Source organism: Syngnathus scovelli, chromosome 11, assembly GCF_024217435.2.
Source record: "Syngnathus scovelli strain Florida chromosome 11, RoL_Ssco_1.2, whole genome shotgun sequence".
NCBI lineage: Eukaryota > Metazoa > Chordata > Actinopteri > Syngnathiformes > Syngnathidae > Syngnathus > Syngnathus scovelli.
In genome coordinates this window covers 11085788-11110591 of record NC_090857.1, presented here as the reverse complement: position 1 = coordinate 11110591, position 24804 = coordinate 11085788, and the positions used below count along the sequence as shown (strand labels likewise).

Below are 24804 nucleotides of genomic sequence, written 5' to 3'. Positions count from 1 at the left end.
AGATTGATGAAACTGTAATTTACTGACCGACTTTTAAATGCAGTGTTTCTAGCATTTAGCTACAAGTATGTTCACGTTCTTGTAATTTATGTTTTACCACTAGATGGCAGGATTTCAACAAACGCCTGACTGAGCTAGTTGTTGCTTTTGCTTCATAACAATCCTCTGGCTATTGTGCTTGTCATGTAATTCTAGGGCCCAGCTAACGGACTAAGACTACAATCATGACAATTTGCGGCATGGCCGTCACCGCTTTGGCAGGGCACCAAGGCTTAATGGCAATGTAAACATATTTCCAGGCCTCTTTCGTGAGCAGTAAATGACCTGCTGTTCTTTTCCAGGCTTGCCGTGCCGTCTGTAATTGTGTGGAATGTGGTTGGGTGTGTTCCGGTGCCAGAGGTCACTCATTTTCATGCGCTTCCTCTTCGAGTCTCTTTTGATGTCATGCTGGGAGCTCAGTGAGCAATCGGGAAAGATAAACTCTTCTTTTGGGGCCACCCGGCTTTATTGCATTTAATATGGGTTCTTGGAGGTCATGTGTGACAGAGTTACAAGAGGAACAGCTACTGCGGCTGACACATGCTAAGTGAGAAACTGAAAGAAGGTGGCTTGACTGTAATACAGGATATAAAATACATTACCACTGTTGCCACAAATGTATCTCAACTGCGACCTTTGTCCTTATTTGGACCTTTTGTCCATCAAGATAATGATCGCATTGAGTGTCAGGCCACAATTCTGGCCATGGGCAGGATGAGACCGCTATAATATTTCCATTGAGGAACTTTTGCTTCACTATACTTCCCTTCCAAGGCTCTGTCCTCTTCCTGCTTTCTTTCTGCACAGGAACATCCTGAGGATCACTGAAAATGTTTTGCTTTAATCTAAAGCGCTGAGAATAACGGAACTATAAAGGGCGTGATATTAGATTCCTTCCTATTATAGCTCGATAAGTTTATTTGCACAGTCGTTTCTTCAGAACTCTAAAAAAAAATAAAAACATTCTCAACACACCCATATGACAAGATAATCAAACCCGTTCCCAGACCTCAGACTTAAGAAATATATACATGGGGGGACGGGTTGGGGTGGGCCCGGCCGATTTCCTTCAGTTAATGGACCCCTCGTCCAAATACATTCCATCGCAATCAAAGAGCAGCGTGGCCCCCGAAGTGAAGGTGGCAGGGTGTGCTCACCGTTTCCCTGCCATTGTTTGGACTTCCTGCCTTTTGCTGATGTCACGTTCAGGAAGCCAAGGTCAAAAGAGAAGGCGGAGCCCCCCTGAGGGGAAACAAGCAAGCATGGCTTTGTTCCCTTTCCCAGCCTTCTTCAATTCATACGGATTCTTTCCTAAAGCTCTCGGTGGGAGGGACCTCGATGACATTTTGGTGAGTCAGCACTGGCTTGGAAAACAAACGGCGGAAAACATCTCACTTCCACCTCGTGTACGCTCTGGAAACGTCCTTTCGGGCAACTTTGCCTGAAAAGTGATCATTTTTGAGATACAAAGATGTCACGAATAAATCAATGATATGACATTTCAACTCTGATTAATGAGACATTGTTTTTCTCCTCAAAGCAACATTAACTGACCAAATTTTGCCATGTTGCACTGGAAAAGTTAACATTAGGTGTGCTTGAGTGGACAAGTTTCCTCCCCACCTTTTCGACACAATTCCAGTACAGTAAACACAGCCTCTCTTATCTTCAGCATTTGCTGGTGTCCTGCCAGCGGCTGTCGTCGCCTGCCTCTAGGCACGGCGGGCATGTGCAAAACACATGCCCGCTGTCTCAATGGAGAGGTGGCAGAACAGCCACCACTTAAGTTGCAAGCTTGGAAGAAAAAAAAGTCAGTTAAATGTGAAATAAACCCCAACTAATTATAGAGCAATAAACCACTGAAAGGAAATCTAAAAAAAGGAGCCATTCAGAATCCTATTTTCTCATTTATTGACCGTACCTTCATCGTGTTTTTGCACGGAAACCGGTGTTTTTAACTCCACTTTTCCTTTGTGTGCTTCTTGTTGGTCGCTCGTCCAAACTCTCTTACCTCAACGTCTTAGATTTAAGTGAGGCCCTCCGAATGCTCCTTCCGCCACTAATTGTAGTCGACTCGGAGGCGCTTGACCGAGCGTGCGGCGCAGTAGCAATCAAGAGTATGACTGTTCACATCTCGCATGTACGCTGTTCGTAGTAAGACGCCGAAGTTTTGTTAAAGTTGCGTCCTACATTCAAGCCTATTGAACATCTTAACTTGGGATCAATGATATAATCAAATGTTATTGCACAGCCACTCTAGTAGATGGCAGTATTGCTCTCATTTTTTTTGGGTATTTTTTTTTAGTTAAATTGACTCTTGACCCTTTTTTTTTTTATGATAGCAACATAAGGTATAATACCAAATTTAACAATGGGGTGCTTGGTAATTAATGCAAAATGTTTTTGGGTTTTTTTCCTGAAAAGTAAACCTTTTGAGATGCGTGGATTCCACCTTGCAGCAATTATATCTTATGCTTTTTAAAAAATTATTCGACCTCATCTACAAATGACCTGGCCCACCGGTCCATTTATTATTAACTCAAAAAAGGCCCTTGAGCACAAAACTCCTGCTGTAAACAATCAATTCAATTTCCCCTAAGAAAATCTCCTGTGAAATCGGAACAAATTGCAACCATTTGTGTGGTATTTATTTTAAACCAAATTACTGTATAATCACTGGAAATCATATTTAATGCGTGTCCCTATCCCCAAACTAATGGGTAGAAAAGCATGAATGAATTTTGAGTAAAGTTTCAACCAAATTGGCATGCATTTATCTGATTATAGTTAAAAGCCACCTCGGGGCAAGTGCTCATTTGCGTCCCTGCTTTTTATTTTTAGGAAAGAGACAGAGTGGCTGTGACCTTGCATGAATTTCTACTCTATCTGCTTCACATGGCCTGTGACAAACTTTTCGGAGCATACCATTCCACCCCTACTCCACAGAGTGTTTGGAGACTTGTTTTAGGTGAATACAGCCGAATTCCGAAGCAGAGTCACTCTAATACCGCACAAATTTGAATTCTCGTTTTTTTTTTTTTTTTTTTGGACACAAGAGGTCGTTTGACAGGATGCGCGGATTTCGGAAAGCTACGGTACGGCCCCCTTTTGTTGCACCCGAATGGAATGTTCCAGTGGTGGTTGTATCTTCGCAGGGGGCAGCTGCCGCTCGTGTCTTCAGCCCGCTGGGAGGCCATCTGAACCGTCTCGCATGCTGGACGGCGCAACACTTCTGCAGCTTCTTAACACAAAGGAAACAACAGCGATGCTCACTTTTTCTTCTTTCATACTTTGAGGGAACTTAACCCCTAAAACGGTGGTGTGACTTGTCGTTGGGGAATGCTTGTCCACACTGTCGGGAAAGGTAAGTAAACTCCCTCAACTGATGATGACTTGATTTTGAATTTATGTAATATAACATTTTTGTTTATGAACTGACAATACAAGTAGAATAGAAAAAAACGTCAGTGAACGTCTTTTCTAGGTCAAGAAGTTTCTAAAAGATGCCTTTATATGTAAAGCATGTAAAGTGCGACGATGACAGCAGCTTTATAATGTTATGTCATATTCCTGTGATAACTATTAAGAAATTAATCCTTAAAATGCACCATTTTACAGAAAACTCATCGTCCCCCTTGAAATAAATACAAATTCCATTCATTCGTATCCACTGTATGTATTATAGTAATATATTTGGGAATATTTCCAAATTGAGTTAGGTTCCGTAAGAGGTGGATTTTTTTTCTTTCTTTTGGGTGAAACAACACATGGTAAAATCTTTATTGTCTTTTATAGGTAAAACTTAAAAACAAAACAAGCACAAACAGATAAGAAGTAAAGACACTAGAAATAAGAGTCAAGTCGTTTTAGTTTAGTGACACATTAAGCCTCATCTGATTAGAATTTGTCTTTAATCAGTGTTATGACTTCACTGCTAGAAAAACTTTGCTGTTAGGAAAAGCCCAAAAGCTCAACAATAAACCTCTCTAACAGCAATTTGATGAAACTGGGCCTCATCTTATGCAGCTTAACTGTGTTTGGTGGTTATTGAAAACATTTCATGAAAATCTTTGTGATGTAGATGGAAAAGGAAAGCTAAAAATAACCTCATTGAGCTGTCTTGCTAATAACAGAGCAGAGAGTGACAGTCAATTCTGTCTGTTCCCATCTGGAGACATGCACTGGACGGTGGCTGACTGCAAAGCTCTGCTGCTGATGATTGTCCTACTGTGGGATGAAACTGGAGCCTTGGGACTGAAAGCCACAGTATGGCCACTGTACTCCCAGAAGCCCCTGCTGCTGGCATGGAACGCCCCGACAGAGGACTGCTCTCCACGGCACCGCGTCTCCTTCCAGTTGGACCAGTTCCAGATCGTGGCCTCTCCCAATGAAGGTTTTGTGAAGCAGAACCTCACCATCTTTTACAATGACCGCCTGGGCCTGTACCCCCACTTTGAGCCGGACGGAACGCCCGTCAATGGGGGTCTGCCGCAGGTCGCCAGTCTGGCGCAGCACCTGGACAAAATGCCAGAGGGGTTGAAGAAGTACATACGCGAGCCCAACGCCAAAGGCCTGGCGGTTATTGACTGGGAAGAATGGCGCCCTCTGTGGATACGCAACTGGAAGGCTAAGGACATTTACCGCCGGCATTCCCGTGAGCTGGTGCGCCAGAAGAACCCCACCTGGCCACCCGAGAAGGTGTCCAGAGTGGCCATGCAGGAGTTCGAAATGTCCGCCAAAAGGTTTATGCTTGAGACTCTGAAGCTGGCCAAGCACTTAAGACCCAACCAGCTTTGGGGTTTCTACCTGTTCCCGGACTGCTACAACCACGACTACAGGCTGACCTTGGAGAGCTACACGGGTCGCTGCCCCGATGTGGAGGTGGCACGCAACGAGCTGCTCAATTGGCTGTGGACCGAGAGCACGGCGCTCTTCCCGTCTGTCTACATGGGCACGGTGCTGCGCTCCTCTGCTTCCGGGCGCCAATTTGTGAGGAACCGCGTGAAGGAGGGCATGCGTTTGGCGTCGGCGGGTGATGGCCTGGCGCGTCCCGTCTTTGTGTACACACGACCCACATACATGAACTCTCTGGAGCAGTTGACAGAGGTGAGAGACCTTTCTTGGATCACCCTTCCAGCCATTTTCTCTAGAGTGATGGCTGAACGAGAGCCTAGCCTGGTAGACTTTGGGCAAGAGCATATGTCCTGGATTGGTCACTAAATCATTCAGCCTGGATACCGGTAATCTATCAAATCGCAACAACTTGGCTCAGTGTGACCTTTTCTCTGTGACCTTTTGGACAAACAAAACCTGGCTTTTCTCTTACTTGTTTTTTTTCTGCTACCAATTGAAATTGCATTTCACAGCACTTTGATCAGCAGCAACTTCACTGAATCATAGCTTATCAGCAAGCGCAGTCTTTTCCTGTGCTGATACAGCGCATTTGTGTTCGGATAGGTGTTTGAAAAGCTCGCTAACACCCTGTTGATGGCCAATTCATTTTGTATTGCGTATTAGCATTAAGCTAGCATTAAGTGTTTTAAATACACAAAGTGTAATTCTCTGCCAGTGGACAACAACTTGGAGTTGAAACCTCTGTTTAAAGAATTGCTCACTATCTGTTTTGAGTTTGACCCATTTACTCAGTGCATGGTCATGTGTTCCAGATGGACTTGGTGTCCACCATCGGGGAGAGCGTGGCTTTGGGCGCAGCTGGCATCATCCTGTGGGGAGACGTAGCCTACGCCAGCAACAAAGTAAACCACGCTAATCATGACGCACGTATACTGTATAAATGCAACATTTGCATGTGATGTAATCCTTTTCAAAAACAGCTGCTCTCGTCAGATGTCTTTCTTTTTCTTCCTTGGGGTGCCACATCAAAAACCAGAGTCACATGGTAACACAGAACGTCTTTGATGGCCCTGGCTTTCCTTGTTTGTTTAGGAGTGAAACCCATGTTCATTCAATCTTGGCAGGACACTTAAAACGTTGGAGGAATTGAATAAAACGAATGACAAAGCTACACTAATTGTGCTTTGATCTGTTTGTGTGTTGAAATGCATGAAACAAGCCCAGCTCAATACACCCTGTATATGATTTACGAGCTGACTTTTGGTGAGAGAATTCAGGTACTGCCTAGAATGGTGGTCCAAGTTGAATTTGGCAAGAGAGGCGGATTACTACCAAGAAGCTGACACTAGAAAAACAACACTGAATAAGATCTTGTTTGAAATTTTATTTTTCTTTATTTCATTTTTCTGCAACGCCAACATTTATTTCCCAGTCAGTAAATTGGGCCCCCTGTCCGCAAGTCGTAACTCTTGTTTTTCGTGCCTTTGCTCTTTTCCAGACGACCTGCTCGGAGCTGGATGGTTATCTCCGGGGTCCACTGGGCAAATACCTCCTCAACGTCTCCACGGCAGCCGAGGTATGCAGCCAGGCTCTGTGCGCTTCCCACGGCCGCTGCCTACGCCGGGACCCGGACGCCGACGTTTACTTGCACCTGAACCCCGCCACACACAGTTTGCGGGTCGCACCAGGCGGCAAGCTGGAGGTGGTCGGCCAACCGGTCCAAGGGGATTCAGCGGGTTTTGCCGGCGGGTTCCAGTGCCAGTGTTACGATGGCTTCGAGGGGGAGCGATGCGAGAAGATGGACCCTCTATACCAGAAAGGGGCGGCGTGTCGAACTTCTGTGTCGGCACTGCAGTGGGTTGTCTTACTGCTCTTCTATGTTGGGGTGCAACACATACTGTAGACCAGGGGTTCTCAAACCTTTTGGGTCCAAGGACCGCTTACCTGGGTTGTTAAGGTGGGAAAACATCTGGAAATTTTACTGTGAATTTCCAAGGGAAGATTGGGAAGTGTATATAGTGGAAAAAGTCCAATTATTTTCATTTCAAAATCAGATCATTTAAAAAAAAAATTCAAAATAAACAACAGATATAGCGCTTGCAGAAGTGTGCACACCCTCTTATAATGGAGGGTGTGCCTGTGCACAGAATTGATCACTCTCACTTGCCTATTAATGCAGGGATGTCAAATTTATTTGATGATGCCTTACAATCATCTAAGCGTTGAGTAGCTTAAAGAGGAGTCCGTTGTAATATGTAGTTGTGTACTTTTCAAATGATAAGATAATTTATTGCAAATTATTTTGTGGAACCCCAAGCAATGACTTGTGGACCCCAGTTTGAGAACTACTGCTGTAGACACACACACATACCTGTCTGGTGCCTTTCAAATGCTGTAAAACATGACAAAAAGTGATTTTTTTTTTTTTGTTGCAAAACACTGTTGCATGAGAAAGGGGAAAGAACGTTATTTTTGTAACTTTTTCACCTAGCGAGGGCTTTGGTGGAATGACAGTGTTTACATTTTGCTCCCAGTTTCCTGGCCCTCGCCATGTCTCCCAAAGGTGTCAGATTCCACGTTTCCCACAGTGGATGAGATGAGATGTTTGCTGAGGGAAAGGTGGAGCAGTCAGTGCCTGAGCTGACTTGAGGCTATTGTGATTTTGATGGAGGCTGTTGCAGTATTTATTTGAATGTACTTTATCTGTTTTCACATGACATTTCTGTGCCTTAAATGCCACAAAGACTACTAAATTAATTTACTACTACAGTGTGAAATAACATTTATTGTAAAAAAAAAGAATCAATTCCAATACGTTATGTAAAGAGCAAATGCTTTTCTGAACAATAAATACAATCACTTACAGAAATGTACTTTATTTTCTGTTTGACATATTTTGTATTTTGACTAAATTAGTATCATAAATTTGATCTATTATCATATTACATTTATTTGCTGACATTGTTGATAACTTATTTTCATGTTTTTATGTCTTCAAAATAATCTCAAAATTTTATTTTATACATTTTATTTTTGGGGGGAATTTTATAGAATTTTGTAGACAATCATTTAGGGTTTAATAAACTTTAGTAAGCAAATTAACAGTAAATTATTCTAAATCATCCTGAATTCCCTTATTTTAAATATAAATCTTATGAAATTGTTCACTTAACTGCCTCCATTCTCATAAAAATCATAATATTGATAATTGTAATAATTATAATTCTTATTTCCTGCATTGTCAAATATTATTATACAATACAATCCCCAGATTGGCTGTTGGTGATCCGATAGGCTATTTTTATTGGCTGGGGCAGCATAGTAGGCGGAACCCTAAGGACGACTCTGATTGGTTGTGACAAATCCTAGGGGCTCGTGTTTTGTTCCTCTTATTTTTTCTTGTGCATTCCAGTATTCTAGTCACAAGAATTGTCTTGTTTTTAGTATGTACTGACTCATCACAATTAGTGTACAAACTCAAATACTTACTAACGAAGGAAGGTAAGTGTGACATTTTTAAGAAAATAAGTAATTGTTCGCATGATAGTCACTGTTACTTTTTGACGTGGGTTTTAAGTGGAGCTGCCAGCACACTTCTTTAGAATTGAGAACTCTAAGACTCTAAGAATGGATGTATAAAGATCTAAATTTGAGTCTGCATCTCTTAACACTGAGTTTAGCCTGGAAGTTTACAAGTTTACAACATGCCTTATGGTGAAACGTCCACTCTTGTGGAAGACTATTGAAGCAAAAGAACTCTGCCACATAACGTGATGATGTAATAAACTTTGACATAGCTGTGGTTGGGATATGACTGACTACATATATGAAAACAATTAAATTAAAAACCGTAATTAATCGAGGGTGCCATGTTGATGTATTTTTGCACCAATCCAGTTGATAATGCCATACGGCTCGTTATTGTGATAAAAATATATAGCCTGGCTGTCACACAGGGTATTTCAGTTATGTGGTGACATTAGAAATTATTTATATCACTAATATTCTGTTGTTTTATTTCTTCCTCATAGGCATGAGCTGCTTTCATCCTATCACGCTGCTGTTGTTTAGCTTACTTGGTCACCTTCAGGGCGTGACCTTGACACCAGTCCCCTTCTCCCAGCAGCCCTTTGCGAGTGTGTGGAACGCACCCTCGGCCGCCTGCCTCTCCCAATATGGCGTGGATCTCGACCTGGGTACGTTCAGCATCGGCCAGAACCAAAACCAGACCTTCATGGGTGACGATATAACCATCTTCTACACAAACAAGCTGGGTGTGTACCCGTATTACAGCCAAGGCGAGGCGATGAATGGCGGCGTGCCGCAAAATGCCAGCCTTGAGAAGCACCTGAGAGCGGCGACAGATGATATCCGCAAGTACATCCCTGACGCGGACTTCCACGGCCTGGCTGTGGTGGACTGGGAGAGCTGGAGGCCCGTTTGGGAGAGGAACTGGGACACCAAACATGTATACTGGGAAGGATCACGTGCACTGGTCCAAAGCAGGCATCCAGACTGGAAACCTGCTCAGGTTGACGCTTTAGCCCGTGTTGAGTTTGAGGCGGCCAGCAGGAAGTTCATGGAGGAGACGCTGAAAGTGGGTCAGAAAGAACGGCCCGGTGGACTGTGGGGCTTCTACGGGTTCCCCAACTGCTACAACTACTACAAAACTGGCAACTATACGGGCGAGTGTCCCGCAGTGGAGTCCAAAAGAAACAATGAGCTGACATGGCTCTGGAAAGTCTCGTCGGCTCTCTATCCAGACATCTACCTCAGCCAGGAGCTGCGAAACCTCGGCAGAGAGGTGTCACTTTATGCTCGCCATCGCATTCTTGAAGCCTTCAGAGTGGCGCCACCGCCTCGGCTTGTTGTCCCATATGCCACCATCGTCTACACCTACTCGCTGCAGTTTCTCTCCCAGGTAAGTAAAATGGCGTATACAAATGCTGTAGTCATTTATATGAAGTTTTTTTTTCAACATAGGACTTCAAAAAAATAGGTTTTCCTAACGCATATCTTTTGCTTCCCTCATGCAGGAGCATTTGGTCTACACTGTCGGAGAGAGTGCTGCCTTGGGATCTGCAGGAGTAGTCCTCTGGGGTGATCATACTTTCTCCAAATCGAAGGTACTTTACAGAGGGGGTCTGGTGAATCCAATTTTTTTTTAAATTGCCTGTAATTGTGATGACCTTCATTTGATTAATATTACAATTTTGACAAGTCCACGATTCTCTCCCCTCAGGCCTCTTGCAACGCCATCAAATGGTACATAGATGAGACCTTGGGTCCTTATTTGGTCAATGTCACGTCAGCGGCCATCTTCTGCAGCCAGGCCGTGTGCTCGTCCAGAGGCAGGTGCGCCAGGAGGGACCCCGAGTCGCAGGTCTACCTCCACCTCCACCCTGCCCGCTGGAAGGTGAAGTCAGAGGAGAGGGTGCAGGGCGGGCGTCATTACACAGTCTTGGGACGGCTCAGCACGCAGGATGTGATGCTCATGATGTCCCGCTTTGAATGCAAGTGCTACCCCGGGTGGGTGGGCGACAGATGTGACACGCCCCGGCGAGGATAAACACTGATCCAGTAAGTGATTCATGGAACAAGTTGTACTTTTTTTTTTTTGTAATGTTTTCCATCAGGTACCACAGATAATAACATTGTTTGTCAATTTCTGGAACCACTCAATGTAATTTCAATTCCTTTAAGTGGTGAGTAATACTTTGAAGTAAATTAAAAACACATTGTAATTTTAAAAAGTGGAAATACCCATTTCTGATTATTTTCGTTTGTGGAGGCATCACTTCATACGTTTGATAGACACACAAAATGTTTTTCTTATTGCTGAAGACTTTGTGTAGTATCATTGTTGACCAACAGGTGGTGATGTAATCCAGTGTAAGGAACTGCATCAGTGCATTTTTGATGTAGGGGGTCCCTGGTGTATGTAAAAGTTATTTTACATTTACAATGGGGTGTTATGACACAGCATGAAAACGAAATATTTCTGAGAGTAAGTATTGAATAGGTATCCTTGCTCAAAGCATCCTCACCAGTTTTTTTTTGAGCTTTTCAAATGAGGCCGGTGCCTCAATGTTGATCCTGTATCAAGTTGCTTGTATTTTTCATGCTGACAATGACCACATGGAAATGTCTATCATGTGCTTGGCGCAGTGGTTTAGTTGGTCGCTGTCTGAGACCTTTCCGGAATATCACGCTGGGCATGAGTCAGCAACATAAAAAAAACAGTATGCTTATGTTTATGGGTACTGGTAGACTAGCTGGTATTAATGGAATAATGAAGACAACCCCCCCCACACACACTTGCTGCCTCCTGTATTTCTGCTTATTTATTGATTTTTTTTTTTTTTTTGGTTGCCCTTGTTGTAACTAATAAAATAAATTATTCTGAGAAGAAGAGCAAACGTCTTGGAATAGTGTGAGGGGAAATTAAAATGCCATCTCACGCAGCATAGGTTTATGATCTCTATTTGGAATAGAAACTGGTGATGACACACTGGTTGCCTCAGCAGTTAAACATGACAATGTGTCTATATAATTTAAGCCGATTGTCAGCCATTAGACGCGTGAACGTCAAACGTGCACTGTGGGGATTAGTCATTACATATATGGCAATGCTCATTAATGACAATTTCCTTCTCTATTGGTTATGTCATTAAATGTTTACAGTATATAAAGCATGTGCTATTAGCATTATGTTAATATCCCTCGGAAGTTCAAGGAATAATATTTTGCAATTTTTAAGCTCTCTTGTTGATCATGATGGCTTCTCTGCTTATGTGGTGATTAAAAGACTGGTGAACACTTCCTTCGGCGTTTCTTGTCTTGTCCTCTGTCGTCAAGGGGCTAGTGGATCACAGCCCATTTGTGGGGATTTATCTGTTTAATAAGTGTTGACTGGTGTGCTGCGCGCGGTCCTCTGGGCCACATAATGACCTCTCTTCACGTCACTAAATACTTGGATGCTGAGCCTAAATGGCCTGGCGTCCGGCCTCCATCGGATCCCTCGCTCCCATTAGCACCGGGGCATCTTTCTCCAGCTCTCCCGAGGTTCGACGGCGTCTCGCTATGCGGTGTATAAAAGACAGCGGGCCAGGTCGGTGCTTCTCATCCTGCACTTACTGCCTGTAAGTTCTTCAGAGCTTCTTGAAAGACCTCTTCTTCCTCCCTAGGCTGGCCAACATGGACACGAGTGCAGCGGTGACCATTCTGGTGGTGCTGATGGCGCTGGGCGATGTCAGTCATGGGCTTCACGTTGCAGGTGCGCCGGAGGATGGTGAAGATTTGAAGCGGGGCACATCTCAGGACAACATGGACAACCACTTGCTGGAGATGGTGAGATAGCCAATCACAAACATCTTCTGCATACATATCGCCTTCATCTCTAGCTCATCCGTAAAGCTTTCAAACATAATTCTGTATTCATTCAATCATTTAGAAAATAGTTAAAAATTAAATAACAAAACATGTTTAAAATACACTAGAATAAAAAAACAACCGTAATAAAAACTTTATATGATAATTGTTAAAATACAGAAAAAATTGGACCAATGTAAAATATGTTGATGAATAATTCAACATTTTGTGTAAAAAGTTACAAAATCTGCATTCTTGTCAGATAACAATTAAAAATGAACTTCTGCATTCTGCAGTTAAATGAGTCCACATACAACACCGAGTAAGAGTATGCAAGGCTTTGCAATATCCAACGCATACATTAGGAGAGCAGATTACGCAAGGATAGCTATGTGGCCTCTCTTCCAAAAGTGGGTGTTATTGACATCTGCTGTTCCTAATAACATGTTTCCCATCACTTGTTTTTTTTTTCCCCATCCACCAGGAGAGTGTCAAAGCAGATAGCAACGTGGAAGATCATCTGCTGACGGCGCTGCTCAGAGCCCTGCTGCTGGGATCTCACAGAGAAGCCCGGAACTCTGTGCTCCATGAACCACAGAGGTTGGTACAAACTCCGGAGGCCATATGTTCTTGTTTATCCCCAAAAAAAAAAAAAAAAAAAAATTGCAAGAAATAACCCGACAAAAGCATTATTTTTTTTTTATACTTGTCACCATCCGTAATGAGGTAAAAGCATCTTCTCTTGGATGTCTTCTTAACGTCAATCACCCCGCTTTCAATTTCCATGTGTCTCCAAATCCTCCTCCCACCTCCACCCCGGCAGGTTTGGCCGCTCGTCCCGAGGGCCGCTGGTGTTGGAGGATCACATCAACTCGCCTGATTGGGAGGAGGCTCCTGGCCAGATCTGGAGCATGGCGGTACCCCAGAGATTTGGCAAGAAATAATGTCCTCATGCAAAGAGGACGCACGTATGGCGGCAAGCTGACAAGGGCGACCCATGTCCATCAAATGAAACTAAAATGGAAAGTCACTTGCTTTGTCCTTAAAACCACTCATGTATCCACAAAAAAAGCAAAGTGAGCTTCTTTTTTTTTTTCTTTTTTAATTTTCCCTTTATCATCACCAATAGTGACCGGACTCAATGTCCCAGGATGATAGGCCACAACAATAAAACGTTCAACATTTAAGAAAACGTTCAAATTATAATAAAGGCTTTAAACCTAAAGATTTTATACATGTGCTCATTTCATTGTCACAACACCATAACAATAGTTGAGATAGTGAGTAGAAAATCAAAATACTGTGATTTATTATTTATTGATTGAAATACAGTTAAAGAAAAAAAAAACTTAAATGTGCTACGTTAATTCAGAAATGATTGCTAACATACAAAAGAATACAACCAATGAACAAAAATAAAAGACAGTATGTACTTAAAGAGTACTCTAAAGATTACATACTCTGTAATCTGTAGTTTATGTGTGTTGTGTAGGGGCATTTACTCATCTCAGCGAGCCAGTGAGTGTGGAATGATGAGGATGATGCCTCCCTCCTACACATCCAAAAGAGAGAGAGAGAGAATCTTTTTGTCATGCTACCTCTCCCTGCCGCAGAGCTCCGAGCGCGCCAATACACGCGGTAGGAGGTGTAGAAAAGGCGGGTCCTCCATCTAACTCAGCCAATGTGGGTGAAGGAGAGGCGCTCCCAGCTCGTAGTGCCCTTGTCGTTTCAGCACTGGGATCCAGAGAGGAGGCAAGGCAGGACAGGCAGGTGCTTGGAAATAGATCACATTGGGAAGATCCAAAAAGGATGCCAAGGAGCAAGTGAATAACGGAAAAGTACATTTCTTGGGAACACTGACTCCAGTCTTGGTTTATATATTTTTTTTATCTCTCTTGACTTTATTTCCCAGCTTTCTCACTTGGTGGACTCATCCTTCCTCCTCCTTGCACTCCTCAAGGATTGCTGACATTCACTCACACGCATCTACTCGAGTACAGCCGCCATGGAAACTGGGAGCCCCAGGAAGATACAGTTCACCGTGCCACTACTGGACACCCACCTGGACCCAGAAGCAGCTGAACAGGTATCACCAGAGTGAGGAACGATAAAAAGTAGTTTGTGTTCTGGGGGAAAGATGCTCAGATAAAAGTTAATCTAGTTTTTAATTAAAAGTCATTGATTTTTTTTTTTTGACAATTTGTTTTCATATTTTTAAGAAGATTGTATATTTTCAAGACAAAAATTTCATGTTTTTGAGGATTGTATGTTTTGAAGACAAAAAAAACATTATCCTGTAAAAGAAAAAAAAAGGTATTCAAAAACATGCATCGTAGGCCGATTGACCTTTCCAAATTGTCCATCATTTTATGAAAATAAATTTGCATATTTTCTACAAAAAAGTTGTTTATTCTAAAGTGCTCACAAGAACAAAGTTGCTTAGTTTGGAGGAAAAAATAGGGCAAACATTTTTTTGTTAAAATGTTTGTGGTTAATGCAAGTAGTTTTTTTTATTAATTTTATTTGTGGAATGCTCCAACATTCCCATTAGCCATGCATGAACCTTTTTGGTGTAGATAAACAGCGGGATTTAGCTAACTTTTTTCCGACACATACTTCTTCACTATTATATTATTTTATTTCAGTGCCCAACATGACCAAAAAAAAAAATCACACACATATTGTTTTTTTATGACCCCTATGCAGCCAATTACCTGTTTCCACATCCACCACCAGTGTGAACAGAATGAAGTGTCTTTCACCCTTATTCACACACTAACAAAAAACACATGGGCTTATAATGAGACACCTCAGCATCCAGGAATGCCCAAAAGTTACTTGTAATTCAAGAAATAGTTACTCTGGAAATAAAGGACGTCTCACAATGGTTGCATATAAAGAGCCACTCGTGACCACAGCTCATATATGTCCTATTCCCCTCGTTAGATGAATCTTACACGAACAAGACATCCAGGCCATTTATATTGAATGAACCTTGTGTATAAATAGCAGAGATTTATGAGTGTATGTCTTTCATTCGCTGCTTCTGACGTGCATCCACCCTTTCCCCTCCAGCATGACTCATGCTCTCACAGTTACATTAGAGCAAGGTTTTTAAAAAATATATATTTATATTAATCATAGCTCAGCTTCAGGTGAGCTGTGATTGGTTGCGACCTAAGACCTGGCAACTGTGATATCATTTTCAGTCGACAGCAAGTGACAAAATGGCCGCCCCCTGAAATGGATAAAAATAGTTGGAGGTTGACAGTTTATCCGTATTTCACAACATAAACATTTATCACAACACTGTGTTTCGACTAGTTGGGCTGTTCAGAACATTTTATTACAAAGAAAATTTAGGGTTGACTTGCTCTTTAAACAAGTGGATTTTAAATTTAGAATCTTACTTTATGGGTATTTCACGTCGTATATTGTCACGCTAAATAAAGCCAGTCTCCTTTACCTCACAGTATTTAAGTCTTGTTAGACTTGTTTACAGTTTGGATTGATGTAGCTCATCACATTCGTGAGCTCATTATCAATTAGATGAGGGCCACTTCATTAGTAAAACCAGCGCAGATGAAGATGATATGTTTCCATGTGTTATTTTATTACAGACCTCCCAGAAAGAAAGCTTGCTCCCCGGCACAGCTTTCACGTTCTATCATCTTTGTCCTTGAGCTGAATAATGCAATGCAGAGCTATCCCCTCAAGGAAGCATATTTTCCAAGAAAAATTTGAATACATGAAATGAGTGCTCTTGTTACTCCATTGATACATTTTCATATTTTTGCTTATATGAGTCCAGGCATGCAGATTTGTGGAATCAACAAACGCTGTGGGAACCCTTTTGTTTTTGTAGAAATGTGTCTACGTAAAGCCTTGCTACTAAAAACTCAACAACGTTTGCACAAACGTCGGGCCAGGCGAAAAATGTGATATTTTAAAGTCACCATACATGAGTACACACTCAGACGTAGTTTTAAAGAGAAGACAATAGTGTGCTCCAGACCAAAAAAATGTCTCTCTGTCAAACAATGCTCAGCAGGCATGAAATAAGCCCTTCCCTTTGAGTTGTCCATCAGTGAAATTGAAGTCACACAAGAGATGCAGAAGAGTGCAGTATTCCTCCCCCTGAATGTCAGACTCACTTTGACTTTGCCTGTCAGCAAAATGACATGTGCCCTTTCTGCTGTTTTATGACAGTACAGTACTAAACCTTTGACTGATCACATTTCAAGCCTTTGGCACCTCCACCCTGGCCATCAAACCATAATCATTACGTCACTTCTCAGCTTGTTTATGAATTGTGAAAGATCTACAGCTCCTTGTTGTACTATCCACCATGGCTCTGTTTATAGTCCTAATTTTGGTCATTATGGTAGTACTTGTAGAGCTAAATTGTTAGGTAGGACTTGATGATGAAGAAAGGTGAATTTAAAAGGCAACTTTTAGGGCAAGACGTCTTTTCCCCTTTACTGCAAAAAAAAACTGTTGTGCTTTTTTTGGTCATCATGAATAAAAATAGAACCGTAATGTGCTGAATGGGTCGATATGCAATCAGGATGTGTGGTTGGCAGCATGCGAAGCAGCAGGAGCAGGCGCACATCTCTGACTACAGAAAAGGCACGCGGCACACACTTATTCACGCGGCCTTCCTGTACTCCACTGATATAGCTCCAATGCTAATGAAGCCTCTTCAGCTTCTATTTTCGCCGTGTCGCTGTCGTAGTACTCTCTTCACTGCACTTACGGACATTATTCCTTCCGCGTGAATGCACGCTAATTTTGCTTCACCATTATGTAAATGCCATTACGTCAGTCTGTCAACAACTTGGGATTTAAATTAGTGGTTTTCTGGAAGCATAATGGTGGAAGCTTGGCGAATGTCACGGCTGTGACTTCAAAGTGGGTCAAAGATGATGCAACGAGCAGGCCACCAGGAAGAGCAACTTTTGAAATACATCATATCCCAGGCCACCCCTGCAATAAGTCAAATCCGCAATATAGAAATACATTTTGCTTTTGTAGGTTTTAAAAAGTGGGATTACAGAAGATGACATGTAATAATTTTACGGTACACCCCAATTGCCGCTTGGAACAGATTAATGGCATTTCCATTTATTGAAATGGGAAAAGATGATTTGAGATATAGTTGTTTTGAATTTTGGGGACTGTCACAAGTTAAACTTTATCTTTGGGCACCACATGTGCATTTCTGGTGCAATTTCTTTTTATTAAATAGTCTGTAAACCGTTTATTAATTTTTCGACGAGTAATTACTAACTTTTTTGTATCCCCATCTCTTTCAGATTAGGAGACGTCGACCAACACCTGCAACTTTAGTGGCATCCAGTGACCAGTCATCACCAGGTAATAAAACTGCATACTATATTTTCTCCAACTAAATAGAAAACAAAACACACTCTTGGTTTTATGTTGCTTCATCTCAAATACAGGTCTTTTGACAATAAAGTAATCAGTATGGGTTTGTTCCAACTTCACACAACAGCTTATTTTGTCTCTGCTCTCGCTTCAGAGCAGCAAAAACATCCAGTCGTTCTCTCGAGGGAATACGCAGATCAAACACAACAGCGCTCCTCTGGAGGCTTCTCTTGTTCTACACGAGTCAGCTCTGACCTGCTTGTTGCTGCTTCTGTTGTTGTAGCACCTTGTGTGTGTACACGTGTGTGTGTGTGTGTGTGTGTGTGTGTGTGTTGTGTGTCAAGTGGTTGAGTGAGGCGTGGGTGTTCATTTTGCTGAAAACAGACGGCGCTGTTATGTTTTGAATGAATATAAATGGAATAGAGGATAGTTTAGGTCATATTAAATTTCATCACATATTCATTAGCTTCCTAGCTAGTAAAAGGTATTCCTTCTAAATCCTACTAAAAATTTGTGAGAGCAAACTTGTGGTTCAATTTAGTTAGGATGTGACGCAACTGAGTTTAAAATTTAACCTCAGTAATAAATCAGTAACTTTATAAACGCTTCACTTCACTAATACATGGCTCAAACTCTTAATATTGCATTGTTTGCGAAGAAAAAACATTCTTTTTTTTAGTTATTTTCTCTAACTGAAAGCAGATTGACCTACAATGTGAAATATTGGTCACAAGGCTGGAACAGCTGCATTGATCCAGACTGGTGTTGGCGGGGGATGATGCTTGGGGGGATGGGGGAGGAACTGATACCGTGATGAGGGGGTAGACGAGCTGTTCTGGCGTGCCCCAAATCACACAGAAGCGCTGCATTATTTATTGTACTGCCTTGTGTACACCCTGTAACCTCCCCCCAAAAATACACACCCATCAGAGGCTGCAGATGTACATACACACAAGAGGCATTTAACCTAAATGACAATGCCAAATGTGTCAAGATGGCACTTGATTTTATTTTTTACCCACCATGATGGTAATAACCAAAGCGTTAAAAAAATATATATCAGTTTGTTTAGATGCTTTCATCTGTTACTGGGCAAATCAGTATTTTAAATGGATTTTCAAAATGAGAGAAGGAAATGGTTTTCTTAAAATGACATCATCTCACAAAAATGAGTGTCAAATCCAAGCTTATGAAGTAAAAACATGTTTGGCTTTAGCCACCACAGTTTGCTTCTATTCAGTTAAACCAGCAGGTAAGTAGCTTCAGGTAACTAGCACATTTACCTGCTGTTTAATTGGAGGCACCTGTGGCTACAACTAGAATTTCTACTTCCTGTACCTGGATTTGACACCTCAGGTGAGTACACCCCTTACATTTTAAATGAATTTGACCAACTAGTGAACTAAATAAACTAACACTAGAAATATGAAGCACTTACCAGCCTTTAGAGCTCAGGAAAAAAAACAACTTGAGCTGGAGCACTACTCGGCTGCTAAGCAGAGCATCTATGTTGAATAAAAAAAGGACGCAGAAGCTTTTGTGTGTGTTCTCATTTGGCTTTGTGTCCACCAGTTAGTCAGCTGGGAGTCTCCAGTCTTTCATTACTGGCGTTATCGCCACTTCTTTGGGGGCGCAGATGGGCTCGGAGACACACAGAGAAGGCAATTAGGATAGACATCAATACCCAAGCCATATTTCATGTTTCTTAACCCAACTAGTAATCTGCACATCTCTTATTACTGCCACTGCTGCTCACTCTTCCTGTAGATGACACGCGATGCTTTGAGAGCTCAGATTTCAAACAATCATTGTGACCAGTCTCATTTTTCTTTCTGTAATGATTTTTTTTTCTTTTGTTTTACACTTAAGAATTGCCGTGGTAGATCTTAAAATAAATCCTATTTTTGATTGTTACTATGTCAGGCAAGACTCCTGGAATATAAATCCTTATTTGATTTGAAGGACTCCTCCATTCGCCACTGATTTGTCACTGCGTCCGTAATTGCTCTATAAACCTTTCCAAACTCGCCAGACACGCTAGAAATAAAGCTGAGGATAAATTGCAAGCCGTAACGCAACTGATCCGTGATGATCCAAGCGTATGTTGGCTGCTTCAAACAAGTGATGAATTAAGAAACCCACAGGCGCCTGGCTTTTTAAGTGGGTGCAATGTATGCATACTGGCACTCTGCCTTCGGGATGCATAGGTTGCCGAGCAACAGCATGCTGTCCTAGAAAAAGTTCTGCCGCATGTGCTCACAGTTATGTTTTCAGCACCAGTCAACAAATATTTCTTTTTCCATTTCTTACAGTCATATGACCTAAATTGCTGACACATACTTTATATATAAAGCTTCTCTTTGTTTCCTGGTGGTCATATGATACGTCACTTACTTCACAGCTCAGTCCATGAACCTTATTTTAAGACCCAGAAGAACCATACTACTATAGTGAATATGAAAATATAGTACTGTGGATATAAAAAGTCAGCACACCCCTTTGGGAATCATGGCAGATAAGGTAAACATTGGTTTGAATTAAAAAAATAAAAATAAAATAAAATTCAGAAACGCATTTGAGATAAAAAATGTCTTATGGTCTGCTGATGGCAATTTGTAACATTTTGGTCATAATTTTAAATAAATAAATAAATAAAACACCTAATTAAAAGAAGCATGCTAGTGGTAATGTCATGTTTGAGATTTTTTTTTTATTCAGCTGGACCCGGAGTTTTAGATAATGTGGAGGGAATAAGAAACACTTTCAAATTCAATCAAAGCAAGATCATATCAGACATATTGTCAGGAAAAGCTCTTTAGAACACCTGAACTTTAATAAATTGGTTTAATTAAAGGCACTCTCAGTTCTAGCAGGTACTGCTGACTCTCATTAACATGAACTGAACACATTGTTTGAATTTAATTGGTTCATTCTGAACACAGGCACACACCCCAGTTTTAAGAGGGTGTGTACACTTGTGCAACCTCATTAGCTCAGTTGCTTTTTTTTAACAAGAGTGTCGACTTTTAATAATAAAAAAACTGAATTAACTGTATTTGTTCAGTCTTCTGTTTCTTAATCTGAAATAATGTTATCATGTTTGATTCCCTCTCACAGAAATAGATGAAGACCGTCTGCCTAACACACTGTACAAGGTACTTTCAGTCATGCTTTCCATCACAGAAATAAACAAAAAGAAAACATATTTGTTTTATTGATAATTGCATTTTTTAATATAGACAGTATATTTTTTATTTTCAAGGCCGCCTTGCTGAACTCTCCTCTACAGCGGCGGAAAGGACAAAAAGGAGCGCCCACAATGAAAGGTAAGTGGTGTGTGTGTGTGAGTGCGTGTGCGTGCGTGTGTGCGTGCGTGTATCCATGGTGATATCCATTGCTTTGACCTCAATCTCCACATAGCAATCAAAAGATATTAAATTGTATGTTACAGCTATAGATCGCTTAATGAGTTTATTAAAACGTTCAATTCAATGTGATAATTAATATTTGTAGTTGTCCGTAGTAACCATCGAAAATAGCAGGCAGTTGCGTTGCTTTGAGCAAATACTGAAAAGTTCTTAAAAGATATTAAAAAGTATTACACTTACCTTAAGAATTTCTGTCACGCCCTGATTACACCTAATTAAATAGAAAATGAAAAATGTTTTTTTTATTTTTATTTAGCTTCCTCGCTAGGCAGCCTTAAGCGGATATGAGTCAGCTTGCTTATGTTTCCACTCCGACGCGATTAAGAGTAGTTTCAAGAATCCCCTTCACTCATGACCAGGGGTTAATGTTGTTTTTAAGAATCTTATCAGATTATTTTTGACGTGGTGGGTTTCTAAACACCTCACCATCTCTAATTCCCTGCGTTAATCCTCTCTCCTTCATCTCAACCCACTCTTCTCCCCAACGGCTTCCTCCTTCTCCATTCTGCAAACAATCTCTCAGCATCCTTTTCCCGCTGTGTTAACCTTGATCCTTCTCCTTTGCTTGCTCCCAGAGCTGCAGTTTCTGGTAGAGCATCACCTATACAGGCAGCAGCAAGGAGGCGCTGACGAGTGCTCCTCCGAGAGTTGTTTGTCGGACAGGCCCAGCCCAGATTCAATGGCCCCGGGGGAGGAGCTCCCACGGGATGATGAGGCCACTGCTGAGGCTTTTGAGAAGCTGCGTTGCCAAATGGAGGGTAAGTTCAAAGTCAATAAAAAGATAGCATGGATATCTGTTTCGGATTTTATTCACAAATGCAGAGGTTGACTGTAGTTTTAAGTTGTAATGTTAACAATCACCACTAGATGGCAGACATCTGGGTTGCTCTTATTTTGCCTTATGCGATTTAAAAAGAAATATAGTTTGTCCGTATTTATAATGGCAGTTTTGTCATAAATCTGGTTAAGTTTTAACAAACTAGGCAAATAAAAAATATATATCAAAGTGTTTATTTGCTCAGTTAATAAATGATTTTATCAGTTTTCTAAATTCCAGTGGAGAACGGGCTATGCATGATGAGCTTACTCATTCGTGCCAGTATTTCCTCCTCCGTATACAGACGTTGTGTCCTTGCTTAAGTGACAGAGAGCGCACGCTAGAGCTCCATCTCAGTAATTCACTTTAATAGCAGGTCAGCAGATGGTCACACAGTGCAGCCCATAGCCTGCACATGAAACTAGTAATTGCCCTGCCTTAATGCATCACGAGGCTTGTATCTCTGAAGCCAACATATACTGTGTGCCTCTGTCTTTTCTCCTGTTTTGTATCATAATATTATATATATCATAATATCAGGATACGGTTTGGTTTAGTGATGTCATGAGTGTTCCTGCATCAAGATATTGTAACATACAAATGTATCGTGATACTATTGGCATGGGAAAAGTATTGTGCAAATACAATTTTGTAAGTATTGTATCATAATGTCATTGGTAGCAAGAAAATAACATTTTGATAGTGTGAGTCATGCATGATATTTGACTTCTGTTGTGGTACAATCAATTTAAAAAAAAAAGAGATAATGTCGTGATTCTATTGAAAGTGTAAAATACTCCAATAACATGGCCGATTTGAATTGTGATGTCGAAGCTGATACTAGTGTATTTTGTTTTTGCATCGTGTATTAAGGATGAGATAGCCTTGTGTCCTCAATGTGGACCCTTGCAAATAGACCCAGCGTGAGTAAATACAGTAACACATAAATGTCAAGCGGTATTGATCGAGCACATAATGTGCATCTAATGAGCGTGAACCTCGCCGCTCAACTATCTTGACACCCTTTATTTTGCGTTTGCAGCGGAGTTCTCCAGGGAGAGTCTTTCAGAAGCAACCGTCGACGGATTGGAGTTCCCCCTCTCTAAGGAAGACGACGACCGCTCCAGGGTCGCTTTGTCAGATCCTTCATCACAGCTCAACAACGCACAAGCAGGTAAATAAGAGGAACGTAACAGCATTCCAGAAAGTTTGATTGCATCAATGTTAGCTTTATACTTATTTCGCAAAACAAAGGGTCAATTTCCTCTGGATTTTATTCATTTGTGAGCAAAGTGTGTATGACAGTGTTAGAGCATTGCCTTGAAAGTGCATGACAACACCTAGGCAACAATGTCAATGGAAACTTAATTAACATTCATTGTGGTGACACACATTGTGCCTTCGTCCGTCCTCGTGGTGGGAAAATGTACGCTAAAGGCAAGACTGTGTTGTCCTCAAGGCATTGCCAGCTTGTGAGTGTTTAGCTTTTTGTACGGAGCAAATTGCTATCTTGTTTGTATCAGAAGTTAACGCCAGAAATAGTGTCATACATTGTGGGAGTAACTGTATTAAAAATTGAAAATAGTTTGTTAGTTAGCACAATGTTTTGAATCCCCCAAATAAGGACCAGTGTAAAACGATTAAAGTGGGAGTCAACCCCAAAATTTTCTTAATAACTAATATGAGATATGTTTTACAGTAAAGTACAGTATAGAATTCCTTAAAATGGCCAAGACTGACTGTCATGCCTGTCTGTATTTTACAGACAAAAAAACGGCGACGTGCGGCACCAGTCAGCCAGCCGTCGAGAAGACAATGAATCTCAGCCCAGGGACAGAAAAATAAATAGAAGATGAAAAGAATGAATTAAAGCGTGTGTACCTTGTAAATGCTGCTCCTTCAATTCAACCAGCTCCACACACACTGACGAGAATTGTGTGCAGACTGACGTTCTAGCCACTTCAGGACAATCCTTCAGGGCCTAAGTTACCAGCCACAAAATGACATTCATACACAGCCATACAGTTCCAAACGGATCCTTATGTTTTGCTTCGTTAATTCCCATCTCCCCAATTCAAAACGCTCATTTTAGTGTGCCATGATGTCTGCGATTGTTCCATCAAAGCAATAACACCGCGTTTGTACCTCATTAAACGTATCACTTTCAACGTAGTCGCTAGTAGCAATAGTCCAAGTTTTGTTTTAACATTCTTAATTGGCATAAAAGTATAAAGTCCACACTCAAAGTCAAATAACTCACCCTTTGATAACACCCGATAGACGGAACCGCAAAGCGAACTAGGAAAGTGTAGAATAGATTGTGTATGAATAGATGCAGCGGTACTTTTTCTATAATTGTCTTTGGCGCCACCTTGTGGCATTTAAGTTTGTCTAAAAAGGAATTAGTCTCAAGGAAGTAAGTTGATCAACTGAGAGACAAAATTATTATTAATAATTTTATGGAAAGCTGTCTAAACTTTGCTTGTTTTATTTATTTTTTCTGATGTAAATCCATTTCATAAAACATCTTCTCGCATGGTACCAGTAGAGTTTACTGTGCTTTGTTTTCAATGGCACAAACCCATTTTAAATAGCAGGCTGATATTCCTTTGTCCAAGCAATCAGAACATTACAAATTCCTCCTAATTGAAATTAATATGGAGATTGTGACAATCTTTCCACACCGGTCACATTTACACTGCATCACAGTAGAATAAAAAAAAAAATGCTCTTTTTTGGCAGTGTATTTATGGATTCCGTAGTTTTTGTCATGTTAAAAATGGTACTTTAAACTGAATTTGTTCCAAGCTTACTTGAATCGCTGAGTTATCAAAATGTGTTTGATACAATAAAATGTTGAAATTGATGATGTGTTGTGATTTCTTACTAGAAAGAAGAGAAAGTTGA

The 24804-nt window shown here is 41.2% G+C and overlaps 4 protein-coding genes across 7 annotated transcripts; all 4 read left to right on the top strand.

The window, feature by feature from the left end:
- The first annotated feature begins 18 nt into the window (after positions 1 to 18).
- LOC125977792 (hyaluronidase-2) lies at positions 19 to 7766 on the top strand. 3 transcript variants are annotated; one of them, XM_049734712.2, is made up of 5 exons: positions 19 to 1388; positions 3195 to 3403; positions 4214 to 5145; positions 5706 to 5795; positions 6392 to 7766. In XM_049734712.2, the coding sequence occupies exons 2-5, from the start codon at positions 3379 to 3381 to the stop codon at positions 6794 to 6796; spliced, it is 1452 nt and encodes a 483-aa protein (XP_049590669.1). In that variant the 5' UTR covers positions 19 to 1388; positions 3195 to 3378; the 3' UTR covers positions 6797 to 7766. The 3 variants fall into 3 exon arrangements, with proteins under 3 accessions (XP_049590669.1, XP_049590670.1, XP_049590666.1); XM_049734713.2 differs by lacking the exon at positions 19 to 1388 and adding an exon at positions 2393 to 3007 and having other exon boundaries at positions 4173 to 5145; XM_049734709.2 differs by lacking the exon at positions 19 to 1388 and adding an exon at positions 2402 to 3007.
- A 480-nt stretch (positions 7767 to 8246) lies between these two features.
- On the top strand, positions 8247 to 11716 carry hyal1 (hyaluronidase 1). Its single transcript, XM_049734715.1, has 4 exons — positions 8247 to 8394; positions 8925 to 9814; positions 9930 to 10019; positions 10136 to 11716. Exons 2-4 carry the CDS (start codon positions 8927 to 8929, stop codon positions 10460 to 10462), a joined length of 1305 nt encoding a protein of 434 aa, XP_049590672.1. The 5' UTR covers positions 8247 to 8394; positions 8925 to 8926; the 3' UTR covers positions 10463 to 11716.
- Positions 11717 to 12014: 298 nt separating this feature from the next.
- On the top strand, positions 12015 to 14296 carry npffl (neuropeptide FF-amide peptide precursor like). Of its 2 annotated transcripts, XR_007484736.2 has the most exons (4): positions 12015 to 12243; positions 12749 to 12864; positions 13088 to 13340; positions 13757 to 14296. XR_007484736.2 is itself a non-coding variant. In XM_049734723.2 (3 exons), exons 1-3 carry the CDS (start codon positions 12091 to 12093, stop codon positions 13206 to 13208), a joined length of 390 nt encoding a protein of 129 aa, XP_049590680.1. In that variant the 5' UTR covers positions 12015 to 12090; the 3' UTR covers positions 13209 to 13489. The 2 variants fall into 2 exon arrangements, 1 of the variants encoding a protein (XP_049590680.1); XM_049734723.2 differs by lacking the exon at positions 13757 to 14296 and having other exon boundaries at positions 13088 to 13489.
- Positions 14202 to 24763, top strand: LOC125977797 (protein phosphatase 1 regulatory subunit 1A). The gene is made up of 7 exons (XM_049734721.2): positions 14202 to 14350; positions 17580 to 17640; positions 20770 to 20807; positions 20915 to 20978; positions 21656 to 21838; positions 22940 to 23071; positions 23663 to 24763. The coding sequence occupies exons 1-7, from the start codon at positions 14270 to 14272 to the stop codon at positions 23740 to 23742; spliced, it is 639 nt and encodes a 212-aa protein (XP_049590678.1). The 5' UTR covers positions 14202 to 14269; the 3' UTR covers positions 23743 to 24763.
- Positions 24764 to 24804: the final 41 nt, after the last annotated feature.

Bases quoted from the DNA above. Each gene is read 5' to 3' on its own strand.
- LOC125977797 (XM_049734721.2), top strand. From the start codon at position 14,270: ATGGAAACTGGGAGCCCCAGGAAGATACAGTTCACCGTGCCACTACTG. The intron at 20,979-21,655 runs GTAAGTGGTGTG...GCTTGCTCCCAG, and splicing joins AGGAGCGCCCACAATGAAAG to AGCTGCAGTTTCTGGTAGAG. The intron at 21,839-22,939 runs GTAAGTTCAAAG...TTGCGTTTGCAG, and splicing joins GCTGCGTTGCCAAATGGAGG to CGGAGTTCTCCAGGGAGAGT.
- npffl (XM_049734723.2), top strand. From the start codon at position 12,091: ATGGACACGAGTGCAGCGGTGACCATTCTGGTGGTGCTGATGGCGCTG. The intron at 12,244-12,748 runs GTGAGATAGCCA...CCCATCCACCAG, and splicing joins ACAACCACTTGCTGGAGATG to GAGAGTGTCAAAGCAGATAG. The intron at 12,865-13,087 runs GTTGGTACAAAC...CCACCCCGGCAG, and splicing joins GTGCTCCATGAACCACAGAG to GTTTGGCCGCTCGTCCCGAG.
- LOC125977792 (XM_049734712.2), top strand. From the start codon at position 3,379: ATGCTTGTCCACACTGTCGGGAAAG. The intron at 3,404-4,213 runs GTAAGTAAACTC...TCCCATCTGGAG, and splicing joins TGTCCACACTGTCGGGAAAG to ACATGCACTGGACGGTGGCT. The intron at 5,796-6,391 runs GTAAACCACGCT...GCTCTTTTCCAG, and splicing joins TAGCCTACGCCAGCAACAAA to ACGACCTGCTCGGAGCTGGA.
- hyal1 (XM_049734715.1), top strand. From the start codon at position 8,927: ATGAGCTGCTTTCATCCTATCACGCTGCTGTTGTTTAGCTTACTTGGT. The intron at 9,815-9,929 runs GTAAGTAAAATG...TCCCTCATGCAG, and splicing joins CGCTGCAGTTTCTCTCCCAG to GAGCATTTGGTCTACACTGT. The intron at 10,020-10,135 runs GTACTTTACAGA...CTCTCCCCTCAG, and splicing joins ATACTTTCTCCAAATCGAAG to GCCTCTTGCAACGCCATCAA.